The sequence below is a fragment of the Mya arenaria genome, chromosome 14 (assembly GCF_026914265.1).
Source record: "Mya arenaria isolate MELC-2E11 chromosome 14, ASM2691426v1".
Lineage (NCBI taxonomy): Eukaryota > Metazoa > Mollusca > Bivalvia > Myida > Myidae > Mya > Mya arenaria.
The window spans coordinates 9,420,703-9,437,394 of NC_069135.1; the positions used below are offsets into that span (position 1 = coordinate 9,420,703).

Genomic DNA, 16,692 nt, shown 5'->3' on the forward strand with positions numbered 1-16,692 from the left:
AACGGCATGCCAGTACTTGAATGACCTTAGACTGACAATGAGCTAGCTACAACAGCATGCCAATACTTGAACAAGCTTAGACTGACAATGAGCTAGCTACAACGCCATGCCAATTCTTGAACAAGCTTCGACTGACAATGAGCTAGCTACAACAGCATGCCAATACTTGAACGAGCTTAGACTGACAATGTGCTAGCTTCAACGCCATGCCAATATTTGAACGGGCTGATATTGACAATGAGCTAGCAACAACGCCATGCCAATTCTTGAACAAGCTTAGACTGACATTGAGCCAGCTACAACGCCATGCCAATAATTCAACGAGCTTAGACGGTCAATGAGCTAGCTACAACGCCATGCCAATACTTGAACAAGCTTAGGCTGATAATGAGCATGCTACAACGCCATGTCAATACTTGAACGAGCTTAAGCTGACAATGAGCTAGCTACAATGCCATGCCAATACTTGAACGAGCTTAGACTGACAATGTGCTAGCTTCAACGCCATGCCAATATTTGACGGCTGAGATTGACAATGAGCTAGCAACAACGCCATGCTAATACTTGAACGAGCTTAGACTTGACATTGAGCCAGCTACAACGCCATGCCAATAATTCAACGAGCTTAGACTGATAATGAGCTTAGACTGACAATGAGCTAGCTTCAAAGACATGCCAATACTTGAACGAGCTTAGACTGACAATGAGCTAGCTTCAACGCCATGTCAATACTTGAACAAGCTTAGACTGATAATGAGCTTAGACTGACAATGAGCTAGCTTCAAAGACATGCCAATACTTGAACGAGCTTAGACTGACAATGAGCTAGCTACAACGCCATGTCAATACTTGAACAAGCTTAGACTGACAATGAGCTAGCTTCAACGCCATGTCAATACTTGAACAAGCTTAGACTGACAATGAGCTTAGACCGACAATGAGCTAGCTTCAAAGACATGCCAATACTTGAACGAGCTTAGACTGACAATGAGCTTAGACCGACAATGAGCTAGCTTCAAAGACATGCCAATATTGGAACGACCTTAGACTGACAATGAGCTTAGACCGACAATGAGCTAGCTTCAAAGACATGCCAATACTTGAACGAGCTTAGACTGACAATGAGCTTCCTACAACGCCATGCCAATATTGGAACGACCTTAGACTGACAATGAGCTTAGACCGACAATGAGCCAGCTTCAAAGACATGCCAATACTTGAACGAGCTTAGACTGACAATAAGCTTCCTACAACGCCATGCCGATATTGGAACGACCTTAAGACTGATAATGAGCTTGCTACAATGCCATGCCAATACTTGAATGAGCTTAAACTGACAATAAGCTTCCTACAACGCCATGCCGATATTGGAACGACCATAGACTGATAATGAGCTTGCTACAACGCCATGCCAATACTTGAATGAGCTTAGACTGACAATGAGAGAATATGGTAGTATTGAACAACACAGATACACATGAAATTTTAATTTATTTAATAAATCACGGCTTTTGTATATTTTTCTATGTACATTTTTACAATAGATAAACGATTCAAAATCTCTGTACAGCCAATTAGGACATCTTGCACAATATAAATAGCAATAAATAAGAGAAAACAGTGTTACTGTATGTACAAAAAAACCTCAAAGGCTTATTAGTTACACAGCTTGTTTTCTGACAACACAACAAAAATCTTCATACTTAACTTAGGGCTGATCACATAAAATAAGTTCTTAAAGTTAAAAATAACACACTAACATATAAAACATTCATACAAATACATATATAATGGTTCTGAAAATAAATAATTTCAATCATTGGAGACCAAACATTAACTCTGGTTTAAATAATGCCCATTTCTTTGGCGGAAAACATGATGGCCTTGTCTTAAGTAAACCAATTCAAACATAGCCAGAATATTATTCAGTTTCTTACTAATTAAAAATTGCAAAGTTTTAGTCCTTTCATCATTTAAGAAAACAATTTTACAAAAGCCAAAAGCATGGAAGTACTTTCTCAAATTTTACAGATTTGACAATAATGGACCATTGTGACTCATGGAAGAGTTCATGCCTAGGTTTGTTAAGCAATAAATATTTTGCTAAAGGGAAACAAGTCCATACAAAAGCACAACTCTTACTCCAGCTTATGTTGTGCCTAATCTAAAGATGATGTGCGACAATGTTTGGTGTGTGGATTGTATGTGTACTGTGCGGTATGTATTGTATTGTGTGTACTGTATTGAATGTACTTTGTGTGGTGTGTAATGTTATGTTTGTACTGTTCTGTGTGGTGTGTACTGTGCTCTGTGTACTATTCTGTATGGTGTGAACAGTTCTGTGTGGTGTTTACTGTACAGTGTGGTGTGAACTGTACTGTGTAGTGTTTACCATACTCTGTGGTGTGATCTGTACATTGTGTACTGTACTATGTGGTGTGAACAGTACTTGTGTACTGTATTGAATGTACTTTGTGTGGTGTGTTATGTATTGTGTGGTAAGCACTGTACTGTGTGTTCTATTCTATGTGGTGTTTACTGTACGGTGTGGTGTTAACTGTACAATGTGGTGTTTATTGTACAGTGTGGTGCTAAGTGTACAGTGTGGTGTTTACCATACTGTATGGTGTTTTTGTACAGTGTGGTGTTTACTGTACAGTGTGGTGTTTACCATACTGTATGTTGTATCTGTACAGTGTGGTGTTTACTGTACAGTGTGGTGTTTACCATACTGTATGTTGCATCTGTACAGTGTGGTGTTTAATGTACAGTGTGGTGTTTACCATACTGTATCTTTACTCTGTACAGTGTGGTGTTTACTGTACAGTGTGGTGTTTACTGTACTGTGTGGTGTTTACTGTACTGTGTGGTGTTTACTGTACAGTGTGGTGTTTACCGTACTGTGTGGTGTTAAATGTACAGTGTGGTGTTAACTGTACTGTGTGGTGTTACTGTACAGTGTGGTGTTTACCATACTGTGTAGTGTTTACTGTACAGTGTGGTGCTTACAATACAGTGTGGTGTGAACTGAACTGTGTAAACTGTGTGTTCTGCATTTTGTGTACTGTACTGTGTGGTGTGAACTGTACTGTGTAAACTGTGTGTTCTGCATTTTGTGTACTGTACTGTGTGGTGTGAACTGTACTGTGTAAACTGTGTGTTCTGCATTTTTTGTACTGTACTGTTTGGTGTGAACTGTACTGTGTGTACTAAGTGGTGTGTACTAAACAGTGTGTACTGAACTATGTGTTGTGTACTGTGTGGTGTGTACTTTACTATGTGTATTAACTGGTATGAACTGTTTGGTGATGTGTGAACTGAACTGTCTGGGGGTGTACTGTACTGTGTGGTGTGTCCTGAAATGTGTGTTTTGTATGGTGTGTCCTGTGAGGGGTGTACGGTACTGTGTGGTGTGTACTGAAATGTGTGTTTTGTATGGTGTGTCCTGTGTGGGGTGTACGGTACTGTGTGGTGTGTACTGAAATGTCTGTTTTGTATGGTGTGTCCTGTGTTGGGTGTACGGTACTGTGTGGGGTGTACTGTACTGTGTATGCTGTGTACTGAAATGTGTGTACTGTATGGTGTGTCCTGTGTTGGGTGTACGGTACTGTGTGGGGTGTACTGTACTGTGTATGCTGTGTACTGAAATGTGTGTACTGGATGGTGTGTTTTGCATGGTGTGTACATAACAAGGCACTTGCATGTAGCCAGACAGGTATACAGCAGTTACCTCTCACAACACAAACACCAATATTGGACATATGGACACAACACAGGTTCATGTATGCACACTGAAATTGCACTTCCCTTCATTTTATTTAAAATTGAAAAAAAGTAATCTATTGAACATATGTAATTGTTATCTCAATATTGTCTTCACATTTGTTATCACAATACCTCAATAATATAGACAGTTTTAATTGTGATCTTATCTCAGTAGTGTCTACACATTTCATTCTTATCTCAGGGTGTCTACATATTTATTTCTTATCTCAGTAGTGTGTACACATTTCATTCTTATCTCAATAGTGTGAACACATTTCATTCTTATCTCAGTAGTGTCTACACATTTCATCCTTATCTCAGTAGTGTCTACACATTTCATTCTTATCTCAGTAGTGTCTACACATTACATCCTTATCTCAGTAGTGTCTACACATTTCATTCTTATCTCAGTAGTGTATGCATGTTTAATTCTTATCTCAACATTGTCTACACATTTCATTCTTATCTCAGTAGTGTCTACACATTTCATTCTTATCTCAGTAGTGTCTACACATTTCATTCTTATCTCAGTGGTGTCTACACATTTCATTCTTATCTCAGTAGTGTCTACACATTTCATTCTTATCTCAGTGGTGTCTACACATTTCATTCTTATCTCAGTAGTCTACACATTTCATTCATATCTCTGGAATGTCTACACATGTCATTCTTATCTCAGTGGTGTCTGCATGTTTGGTTCTCATCTCTGTAGTGTCTACACATTTCATTCTTATCTCAGTAGTGTCTACACATTTCATTCTACACACTACATTTTTATCTCTGAACTATTCCAATATTGGCAACAGTTAATTATCTCAATCTATGTGACATTTAATTGTTATCTAAATGTTTTTGCCTCTTCATTGTTCAATATTCTCAACAGTTAAAGATGTACTCTTGTTCCCAAAGAAGATTTACCACAATTAATAATAATGTTTTAATATTCCTTAAAGGATGAATAAATGTCGAAAACAATAGTTCTTATGAAGGATACCGAGTTTAATTTGAATGAAATGTGCATAAAACACGGTATTTCTACCTTAGGAGACTATAGTAGATCACAGTAAATCTTTCAGCACTTACCAATCATTTAATATATTTTCACTTTCTCCTATTATAAACACATTTAAAATCTAGTTTTCAGTAATCAATATTTTCCATAATTGCATTATTTAGTAAGTAGTAAAGGTTTATCAATCAATGTTTGTTATACATGTGTATGTAATGATTTTGAATAAGAGTGTCACTTTAAATATCTCTATATTGTCGACACTTCTTGTTTTCTCTATATTGTTGACACTTCATTATCTTTATTCTATTGACACTTAATTCTTATCTTAATATTGTCGACACGTCTAAAAAAGTATTCTAGGACAAATTTGCTCTCTTTTGATCACATTTTTTCACAATTGTATTCCAGTACAGTGTATTCCATTTCATATATACATGTATGTACCAGCCTAAAAGCCATGAAATTGACAAAACATTATTTCACTCCACACAAACTGCCCAGTGTTCTCAATGAGAGAGGCTATCAAAAACCATGTAAAACGTAAAGCATTTAAATATACACAAACAATAAATAAAATCACACCAAGCAGCACAAATCACAGACCAGGGGAACAACAAATTAAAGGCAATCGAAATACTGTCCATCAACAATATTCTCAAAAAAAGTATGTGATTTTCTTTTATAGAATTCCATGATAATCTGGTTTAAATCATCTCTTTGAAACCAATATATTTACCAGAAGTTTGTCAATTATTCGGCATGTATTGATAATGATTAAGGAAAAATATTACCAAACATGAAAAAACAGAATTTTTGATAAAAAGTAAAATCTCTTTATGCAGAACCGGAATAAATTCAGTGACCCAACCAAATACATTTATCTTACCATTAGTGCTTTAACCAACATGTTATGAGCAACCAGATATCTAATATGATTTAATGACAATGAATCAATTAATAATGGAACATGTATTATATTTGTTCTACAAAAAAACAAATAAACAGATTTGTTTATTCAACAGTCAAAAGCCTCATTTGAATTTCCAATCAACGTCATTGTTATGTTCTGTTATCATGTTATGAGTAGAGAATTTTCGAAACAATTAAACTGATCAATAATTCAGTTGAAATGACAAAGCATGATTTCTATTTTTTAATATGAATAATTTACTATAATAAATTAGAGCTTTGTCAGCAAAGTGCAACAATGTCGAGCCCACTGCTGTATAGAAATAATTGAGTACCATAGTTCTGTTCGTGATTGTTTAATTAAATATAATTTGTTTCATGAATGTAGAATTCATATTGTTTTATTGGCATAGTTAAGTAATTTATGGAAATTTGATGTCTATGCAAAACAGGGATGTCAAACAAGAGAATATACAAGATAATCTGATTACCATAAATGTGACCTTGTTTTAAATTTTTGTTTAAACCAATGCAGCGCCATGAAGACAAGCAAAATACAAGGAAGTTTGACCTGTGGCGTTCAATTTCACTTTTGAAATTAGGCATTGTTCTTGCAGGCAATAACCAGACCAATTATGTGACGAAAGTCCCCCAGCATGGCTAAGTTACAGCCAGGACAAGCAAAAATGCCAGAATTTGACCCTAATTTGGTCTTGACCAGGTATGCTTCTCATTGTGAACATTTGTGCCAAGTTATATTATTACAATCTCTCAGTGTATAGCCAAGTAATATGATCGTACGGACAGACAGACAGACAGACAGACAGACAGACATTCACTCCATGGGCTGCCATTGACGGAAGCAACCTAAGCTACCTGCAAGCGGGCTCGACAAAATATGCAATAAATTTAATGGCTATATAAATATTAATGACATTAACAATTATTTCAACTTGTGAAATGTCATCCTTGATAGCAGTAATCAAATCCTTGATAACAGTTGATTACTAAGTAATTCATTGGATATTGGATACTGGTATTTAAAATGTTTACACTTCTCAAATGTCTGCTTTTATCACAGCTTTGTATACAAATTCTACACATTGGCAGAATATTTACCTACAAATCTCTGTTAAAATTAATCTGGAACTAAAAATTAATGAAAATGATGTGTAAGCACTTGGAAAGAACACACTTATGAGTTGGTTTTAATGATATCAACAATGCCCAGTAAAGGAATCCATCTCTGTATATCTCCATGGTGACTGAGACATTTCCATGGCAACAGGTCAACCTAGCTCCACCCATTGGCTGTCAATATTTCAGTCCCGGCATGGGTGTATTACAACATTTCCAACTCCACTGATGTACTTTATGTTACACAGCCGTGGGGTAATCCATACAAACAGTGTATTCTTATACATAAAACCCTCACTAGAATTCTTGCATTTGAAGTTGACAATGCATCAACCCAAACTGCTTTGCTTCATACCGTCTGTCAGGAGATGATGACAGTTCTTTCTATAACTGTGATAACAGCTATACACAGCTCTGTTCTTTGTTAACAGCTATACACAGCTCTGTTCTTTCTTAACAGCTATACACAGCTCTGTTCTCCCATTCAAACATCTAGAATCCAACAATGATCACTAAGCAAGTCAAAATTGCACATAAAATCATGGGAGTCAATAGTACCCTCCTAAAGATGCGAATACTTTGACTTATTCAAAAGCAAAAGCTTTGCTGCAATAAATCTGGAGCTGGCTTAATGCCTAATAAATGCTTATCACTGTCCTATTTATACTCAACTTGAGTATGTAATATGTCTTGAAGTTCGTATCACATTGGATTTTAAATGTTGCAGAGTTCTTGGCCATGCCCACTATAAGAACTCCTGACTGATGCTGGTGGCCTCATATTAACAAACCAGCTTAGGATGAGTATCGTTTTTGCCACTCTCCACTTCAACAGCATGGCCAGGTCGGAGAAGAGGAAAACAATAGCATAGCCCTTATCTTTGGACCAGGCGGTGGCTTATCAGAAGTTAAGGAAGGAGAACTGGTTGTAGTGGCTGTTGATGGGTGTCTTCGGGGAGCCACACATGTACATCATGTCAAGATCATCTGAGTGTGAGCTGTTCATGATAGGCTCGGAGCGACTGCGCCCGATCTTGGGTAACGAGGACACCAGCATTTCCAGGGAGGCTAGGATCTGAAGGCGGAACAGGAGATATGGTAATGAAGAATCATAAAATATCACAAAACTAAAAATAAACTTTTCTATTATGAAACCTACAATGTTTGAACTTGAAACATGGACTTTTTGCATAATTTAATAAAAGATGATCTTTTAGTTCTGTTAAAGCCATTTTCATGGCGTAACCATCATTAACTGTAGCTTAAAATTACTTTACTAAATATATACACAAACAAGAGTGTCACTGTCACAAAATACGCCTGTCCTTATTTTAGGACACCATGTTTGGTGATAAGTGGTTGTATGTAAGCACAATTTAGAGAGCAAACACTAACTCACGAGCGACTGAAGCTACATGACTGGTTATGGAACCTGACCAAGATTTTCTTCCCATACACATTCTGACCAAAATTGGTGATGAAATTCATTGGACAAACCCAGATTTGAGCCAATTTATATAATGAAAGGGCGATAACTGTCGTGTGACTAGAGCAATAAAGCTGGTTAACAAACTTGTCCAAGACATTATTCCCATACACTTTCTGACCAAATTGATGATTGGACAAAGGATTCTAAAATAATTAATCAGAAAAGACCTATTCTAGGTAATTTCTATATTTAAATAACTCTAGAGTGACTTAAGCAATAGGGCTATTATCAAACTGAAGATATTATGCCAATACACATTCTTACCAAATTTGGTGATGATTGGACAATGGTTTTTAAAATTTATGAACAGACTAAACAGATTTGAGATACTTTCTATAACAAGCATTCAAACATTATGCCCCCCCCCTCCCCCTGAGCGCCATGTTGTCAGGATTATATGGACAATTGAATGCAATATGCATGGACCGAAATGACAGCTGATATTCACTGACATTGGATGCTGTAAGGCAGTTTTAAGATAATGACCATTCAAATGTGAGGATAGAGTGTGTTATGACCATGACCTTTGACCCTATGACCTCAAAATCCATAGGAGTCATCAGCTGGTCAACAAAAACCTAAATGTCAAGTTTGAAGGCCATGGGTGCAGGCATTGTCAAGTTATCACACAGTCAAGCTTTTTTCTTTCAAGGTCACTGTGACCTTGACCTTTGGCCCGATGACCCCCAAAAACAATAGGGGTCATCTACTGGTCAGGCCCAACCTCCTAGTCAAGTATGCAGGCCATGGGTGCAGGCATTGTCGAGTTATGACTCGGACAACCTTTTACCATTCAAGGTCACTGTGACCTTGACCTTTGGCCCGATGACCCCCCCCCAAAAAAATAGGGGTCATCTAGTGGTCAGGCCCAACCTTCATGTCAAGTTTGATGATCATTCATCAAGGAATTGTTGAGTTATCACTCAGACAAGCTTTGGTCTACCGACGGACCGACCTACAGACATGTGCAAAGGGGGGCATAATTAAAGGGTGATAACTTTTGAACGTCTGGAGCGATAAAGCTGGTTATCAAACTTGTCTGATATATCATGCCAATACACCTTTCTACCAAATTTGGTGATAATTGGACAAAGGCTTCTATTGTTAATGTGCTGACAATACCAATTATAGGTAATTTCGATAATTCAATTTCTAATACGTGGGATTTGTATACATTGGAGCAAAAGTGGTTTATAATCAAATATTCATGTTTATGGACTGTAGTTTACTTGAACATACTTTTAAACAAAACTTTCCTTTTTGTTGAAATGTTCCGCTTTAAAGAGGCCTAATGCAAGCAGAAATTCATGTCTTTAGTACACTGGTCAAAAAGGAGTACATGCCTTTACTATTCCAAAATGATGCATTAATATGTTATTAATAAATTCAGTAGGAGAATTTCAAAGCTTGTCTTTATGGCCAAGTAAAAAAGACTGTAAAGAAAATGGACTTGTAGCTACAAAACTGAACAAGTTTACCTGTGGGAAGAGTGGTCGTTTTTCTCTATCATATGTACAGCAGTCCTGCATGAGGCGTATCAGGGCCTTCGAGCAGTCATTACGAACCTTGGAAACATCTGGTAATAGGTACCCCTTACCAACCATGAACAGAATCTGGTGAAACATAATGATACATTATTTTAACAGTTTTACAAGTTTTTACAAGTTTATCAGAAACTAAGAACACAGCAATGCGACAAAATCTATTTTAAGTAACATTAACCTTGAACATGACTCCCTCAAAAGCAATACCATGCTAGCTCTCCACATAAACAACCTACACGCCACTTTTTATCATTTCCTATTCTTATTTAAGTTATTTGCAGACACCATTTACCAATTTTTAATAACACCCAGCTGACAGCCCTCTATGCCAGCTGAAAAACCCCATTAACATTGAGCTGTCAGCCCTCCAGGCCAGCTGATAAACCCATTAACATTGAGCTGTAAGCCCTCAAGGCCAGCTGATATACCCATTAACATTGAGCTGTAAGCCCTCAAGACCAGCTGATATACCCATTAACATTGAGCTGTAAGCCCTCAAGGCCAGCTGATACACCCATTAACATTGAGCTGTAAGCCCTCAAGGCCAGCTGATACACCCATTAACATTGAGCTGTCAGCCCTCAAGGCCAGCTGATATACCCATTAACATTGAGCTGTAAGCCCTCAAGGCCAGCTGATACACCCATTAACATTGAGCTGTCAGCCCTCCAGGCCAGCTGATACACCCATTAACATTGAGCTGTCAGCCCTCAAGGCCAGCTGATACACCCATTAACATTGAGCTGTAAGCCCTCAAGGCCAGCTGATACACCCATTAACATTGAGCTGTCAGCCCTCCAGGCCAACTGATAAACCCATTAACATTGAGCTGTAAGCCCTCAAGGCCAGCTGATAAACCCATTAACATTGAGCTGTAAGCCCTCAAGGCCAGCTGATATACCCATTAACATTGAGCTGTAAGCCCTCAAGGCCAGCTGATACACCCATTAACATTGAGCTGTCAGCCCTCAAGGCCAGCTGATAAACCCATTAACATTGAGCTGTAAGCCTTCAAGGCCAGCTGATATACCCATTAACATTGAACTGGAAGCCCTCAAGGCCAGCTGATACACCCATTAACATTGAGCTGTCAGCCCTCCAGGCCAGCTGATACACCCATTAACATTGAGCTGTCAGCCCTCCAGGCCAGCTGATATACCCAATTACATCAAGCTGTCAGCCATCCAGGCCAGCTGATATACACATTAACATCAAGCTGTAAGCCCTCCTGGCCAGATATTTAAGTGAACTTTTTTGAAATCTCATTATCAAAAAGATTGGCTACATTAAGAGTCCAGCCTTATACTGGTCAAGTACCTGGTCTTTGTTGTTAATATGTGAGTACGGGAGCTGGGTGGTCATCAGCTCATACAGGACGATACCAAATGCGTACACGTCCGACTGGAATGTATACGGGTTCTGCTCCTGCATACGAATAACCTCCGGCGCCTGAACACAAAAACAGCACATAGTTAGACGTAGAACATGTGATTATGACCTGATTTCAGGACAATGACATGATTTTTTTTTTAAGGTTCGCATTACTTCTTTTTCTTTCTTAAAAACCAACATCATTTCATACCATATTCACAATCAACCAGAGTCTAAGTTTCACACTCATAACAACTTTTAGCACTAATAACAGATCTTTTATCCAAGAACACAGCCTATAGAGCTGTATATAATTATATTGACTGCAGTCAGTTGAAAGAAACTTTTTTCTGAATTCTGTTTAACAAACAGGCCCTCACCATCCAGAGAATGGACCCAGTTGGCTGCTGAAACTGATGTGAGCCGCTCCAGCGTGCCTTCACCGTCGCTAGCCCGAAATCACCGATCTTCGTAGTTAAATCATCCGTTAAAAATATATCTACACACACAGTAAAGGAATATGGTGGAAAATTGGCTTAAGAAGGCTTCTAAATATACCTTATTACAGCGTAAGTTAAGGTTATCTATTTAAACTAAATGGTAGCTAACAGTTTTACGCTTGACAAGACCTGTCAAAGTAAAGTGTCACATGCCTCCAATTGGGCCTTGTCCGATGGAAAGCCAATATAAGATCACAAGGTTTGTGAAACATATATTGCCCTTTTGGCAGTAAAAATGGCTTTTACTATTAAAACTTTCTGATTTCTTATGCGAGATTTGTTTATATTATGCTTGTAACATGATGGCACAAGGAAGGATACTGTTTGATTTGAGATCTCTGTGTATAATGGACTTTGCATGAAGATAACTGAAATAGAAACAGCATATACTTCACATACAATTAAACTACATGATCACATCTTCTTAAATACTGTTTACTTCTGCACAAGTAGCTTTTATAATAACAAACTAAAAACTACCGTAAATATTAATCCATGTGTTAATGTTTTTGTGATAACAATGAACTGTACTAGTAACAGGGGTTCCAACAGCTGATAGTTGTCAATCATGAAAAATACCAAGGGGTCTGTTTAAGTATGAGGGGTTCATGCCCAAAGCAGACTAAATGGGTTTAGACCGGTTTTGAAATAGTCATTTATATCCATTTCAAGGTACTTCCTATTGTTTGTTAATCCAAATGTCTACCAAAATAACAATCTTTACAACTGTACAATAGGCTCAAGTTGAAGCTCTTAATCCTGATTTCAGGATTTAAAACCCCTGAAGTACAGGTTATCTATGTTCTGTTCTGTTCTATATTAGACTATGACTCCTGTAATGACCTACAAAAGTAGGATCACTCATTTAGCACATGATCTCAACCCCATACATGTCTACTTCTTGTTGTACTCACTCCATGCCCTGTGCAGTCTGCCGACTTATGTCGAGTAGCGCCAGCATCTCAAACTTCACCTCGTCGACGTGCAGGTGCTTGTACAGACTTGAACCCTCACACCACTGTGTGATGATAGCTAGCTGAGGCTTTGACGTGCAACCCATAAACAACAACACATTCACATGCCGCGTTTTCCTGAAGTAAATGATCACAGAATACAATAAAGAGCAGACAGCTGAGATAATGCAATAAATAAACTTTAAATAATGTACACATACCAAAAGGACCAAATTTCATCTGAAGTTGAGGTTATATGTTATTTTACCGTATTTTCCCGACTATAAGGCGATCCGCTTATAAGACGACCCCCCTACTTTGCCCATGAAATCTGGTCTTTTTGTCTTGACTCATTATAAGACGGGGTAGATTTTTAAAGCAAATCCAGCTTTTGAAATTCTCCAAGTCAGTGATAATGTTCAAGCTTTACAGCCAAATATCAACTAAATTTGTTCATTTGCTTGGGATTATTATTTTATTATTTTCCGATGGCATGGTATGTTTGAACCAGCCTAGACGCAATTTTGGGATTTAAGTGGGTTCATACCGTATTTGATTGACCTATTTAAATACAAACCATTGCAGTGCATCTTTGATCTTTACACAGCTCGTGCTGTGACGTCACAAATTGTACTGTTTGATCTGCAGCCGACAAACAACAAATTCCATTACATGTGTTAATGAGTTATATTTTCGCAAGTGTTTGTTTGGATTGCAGTTGATGGGACTTAAATTTTGAGTAATAAATAACCATTGATGATTGCGGATAAATTAATGTAACGATTAATGAAATATGTATTGAAATCTGCTAGTTACATGCATGTGCATGATATATGCAAAGCCTTATAGTAAGGAAAAAGTAAGTTTTATTTACGACATAGAAAAAATAACAATGCATTAAAAAAAAATTGTCAAAATATTTTTATTTTAAAGGTAACAAAATATGTCTCCTGTGAAAAACAACGTGTTTGGACTGATAACATGTGTTATATTGAGTGTTCATCGTAGCGAAACAAAGCAGATCTATGGTTGTCTTAATCCGATGGGTGTGATCGTGTCACTTTTATTGGGGTGTCATCCACAGACAATAAATCAGTCAGTTGAATACCTTATGTTGAATATTCCTGATTATGACTCTATTCTTTATGAAATTCTTATCGACTCGCCTATGAGACGGGCCCCCTACTTTAAGGCTCAAAATCAGGACCAAATTTCCCCATCTTATCGTCGAGAAAATACGGTAGACCATTAAGTGAAAACTAAACAAAAATCTTAAACATGTTTACTGCAACGTAACCAGGCTTGATCAACTCACCTCAATACCGCAACCTCATTCTTAAATGCCTGTAGCTGAGCAGCTGTTGGGTTGACAACATTGAGCCGTTTGACAGCCACAGAGCCATGCCAGTGGCCCTTAAATACTGTCCCGAACGAGCCTGAGCCTATCCGTGGACCTAGTATGATCTCCTCGTTAGGAATTTCCCAGTCCTCATTAGAGTCCCTCCAGCCACCCTTAAATAACAAAGGTCAAGGTGAACTTCTCACATTAGATTCCCTCCAGCCAACCTAACACAACACAGACTCATGGTCAGCAAATAATGTTAAGATACCCTCCATCCAACCTGAAACCACACAATGTCAAAGTCAGCTACTCACATTATTAACACGATTAGGTGTGAGCAAGAAATAGTGTGAGCAAGACATTTGTGAGCACCCGAGGTAAATGTTACGAGAATCACAATTCATATATTTAAAATAATAACACCCAAACTTGTTTGAAACTTTCCGTCATTATTTTCTTTATTTCTCTGAAATATTTGCGTAACTGATTAAAGTACTTCATTTGAACTTTTACTTCACTGTATCCACCAGCAACTCTTAAGGCACAAGGTCATTACTCACAGTTCTCCTGCTGGGGTCAGCTTCCACTGATCGAGCACGTGGACGCTGTTTTCCTGTGGGCGTTGGGGAGTGGGAGGAGCTGTCTGTGGGGCTCCCAACAGGGCTATGATTAGAACCCCGTGGCAGGTGCAATATATTCCCCTGCTGGACTGAAAACATACATGTTGGATCATGTAAACTGCTGGTCATTACAACTTCTATCAATCACATCCAGACAAGTCTGGTATTTGACCTATGTAACTGAATATTTAGTGGATTATAAAAGGCTCTTGAATCTTCCCCAATTGACAACAAAATTTACTGTTTGAAACTGTTTTTGCTGGCTTTAAATAATCCCCATCACAGGACTGACAGAAGTGATGACCACCCCTACACACCACCTTGACACAAGATATTTCTAACAATTACAGGCATATAATAATTATTATTATTATTATTATTACAAAAAAAATGCACGGCATTTCCAGGTGATGAATGAATACCAAGTTTCTCTGTTTCATATACATTGGAAGTAGTTTACTCCACCAACATGTTAACAAAATATATATCTAGCCTTTCTAAATTAACCCGAGTCAAATCTTATGCAATTTAAAACCACCAAATTTAAGAACACATCCTCAATGGGTATAGGTTATTGTTACCGGACCTCTGTCAAAAAGGTTCATAACATTAATGGAGTTCATTAGCTCTAATCAAGATGTGTATCAAGTTTGAAAATAATCTGTCTAAAACTTTTAAAGTAGTTTTTGAAAAACCAACCAATCAACTGACAGTACAGTGACTCCAGTATACCCCCTACAAACTTTGTTTGTGTGGGTATAATAATAATAATAATAATTCAATAACAAATTCTAGAACTTAACAAGTAGCAAACTCAAGATAAATGTGGCTTGTCTAAAAAAAGAACTGCATTGATTATTCCATGCCTTCAAAACATAGATACATCACTGTTCTTTGAACAGCTCAAAAACTTGTTAGTATAAACCCAGGAAGTAAAACACACTGTCTGCCATGTTAGTAGCCTCACAGCAACCTGGGTAAAATTCAAGGTCAGAAGTCAAAGGTCACAGCTCAAGGTCAGGGTCACTATCTAGAAGAATGGTGATATCTACACTAGCCAAATCCATGCCTTGGGGGCAACTCTTCGTAGTCACAAAACATAAGCCAATGGTAAATGTACCAGGTAATTACTACTAGTTGTCTATAGAAGTACAAGGATATCTTTTCACTAAAACAAACATTGCCGTCATATTTCCGGATCTGAAAGCAACTTCAGTCAATTTAGCCTATCAAAAACTATATTTTTTCACATTTTTTTCCGTAAAACTTGCAGTGAATAATTTTTTCCATTGGCTTGTGTTGAACAAGAAAACATGAGCCCCCGCCTGCCGCGTCAGAAGAAACTGAAAACCAACACATCAAACCTGAGATCCTGATACAGGCAAAGTAGTTTAAATCTTTTTTAATAACAAAGCAGATAACCTAAAAGTATTTTTCCCAAATTTCCCATGTTGTACAATCTATTTTTTATTATTAACTTTACTCTTCACCTGTATCAACTTAGCGGAAACATGGGTTCCCACAGAATCAAGCTGCTCATGATTGCAGAAAATATATTTTCATTTTTACAGACAAAGCCTAATTCACTGGAATAGGAAATGATAATTTCTTCTTACATGTACATTACTCACTAATTTATAGTTTTTAGTAACCTAGTCACACCTAATAACATACAGCTTAATTCCTGCATGGAAGACAAATGCTGCATTTCTGAGATTTTACTACATTTATTTTAAACAAAAATGTCACCCAGCTCACATTTTATTCACACTTTGATTTCTCAACTGAAGCATTTGTATTCATATGAAATTATATAAGACAAATCAACCTGAAAATTATTTCGTGACTATTCCAATCTAGTCTGTGTCTAAAAGCTCCTCATAAATATTAAAAAAAATATTCTTCAGGTAGACTTCAATGAATAAAACACGTCTGGACAATGCCAGTATGATGCATTAGAACACCGAGACCAAGCACCAAACTATTCGTTTAGTTTACACACTAATTATCTATGCATCCCTCCCTCCCCTTAATTTTTACATCTTTTTCTT

At 37.4% G+C, this 16,692-nt stretch overlaps 1 protein-coding gene across 6 annotated transcripts in view; it reads right to left on the reverse strand.

Moving 5' to 3' along the window:
* Positions 1-1,474: 1,474 nt before the first annotated feature.
* Positions 1,475-16,692, reverse strand: part of LOC128216809 (serine/threonine-protein kinase B-raf-like) — a 28,423-nt gene continuing 13,205 nt past the window's right edge. For all 6 annotated transcript variants that reach the window (XM_052923479.1, XM_052923476.1, XM_052923477.1 and 3 more), the window contains 8 exons: positions 14,582-14,730; positions 13,995-14,191; positions 12,641-12,817; positions 12,048-12,094; positions 11,607-11,725; positions 11,173-11,304; positions 9,790-9,924; positions 1,475-7,897 (listed from right to left, as the gene is read on the reverse strand). In XM_052923479.1, coding sequence (XP_052779439.1) covers positions 7,724-7,897; positions 9,790-9,924; positions 11,173-11,304; positions 11,607-11,725; positions 12,048-12,094; positions 12,641-12,817; positions 13,995-14,191; positions 14,582-14,730 — 1,130 coding nt within the window. In that variant the 3' untranslated portion in view covers positions 1,475-7,723. The remainder of the gene's footprint in view (positions 7,898-9,789; positions 9,925-11,172; positions 11,305-11,606; positions 11,726-12,047; positions 12,095-12,640; positions 12,818-13,994; positions 14,192-14,581; positions 14,731-16,692) is intronic.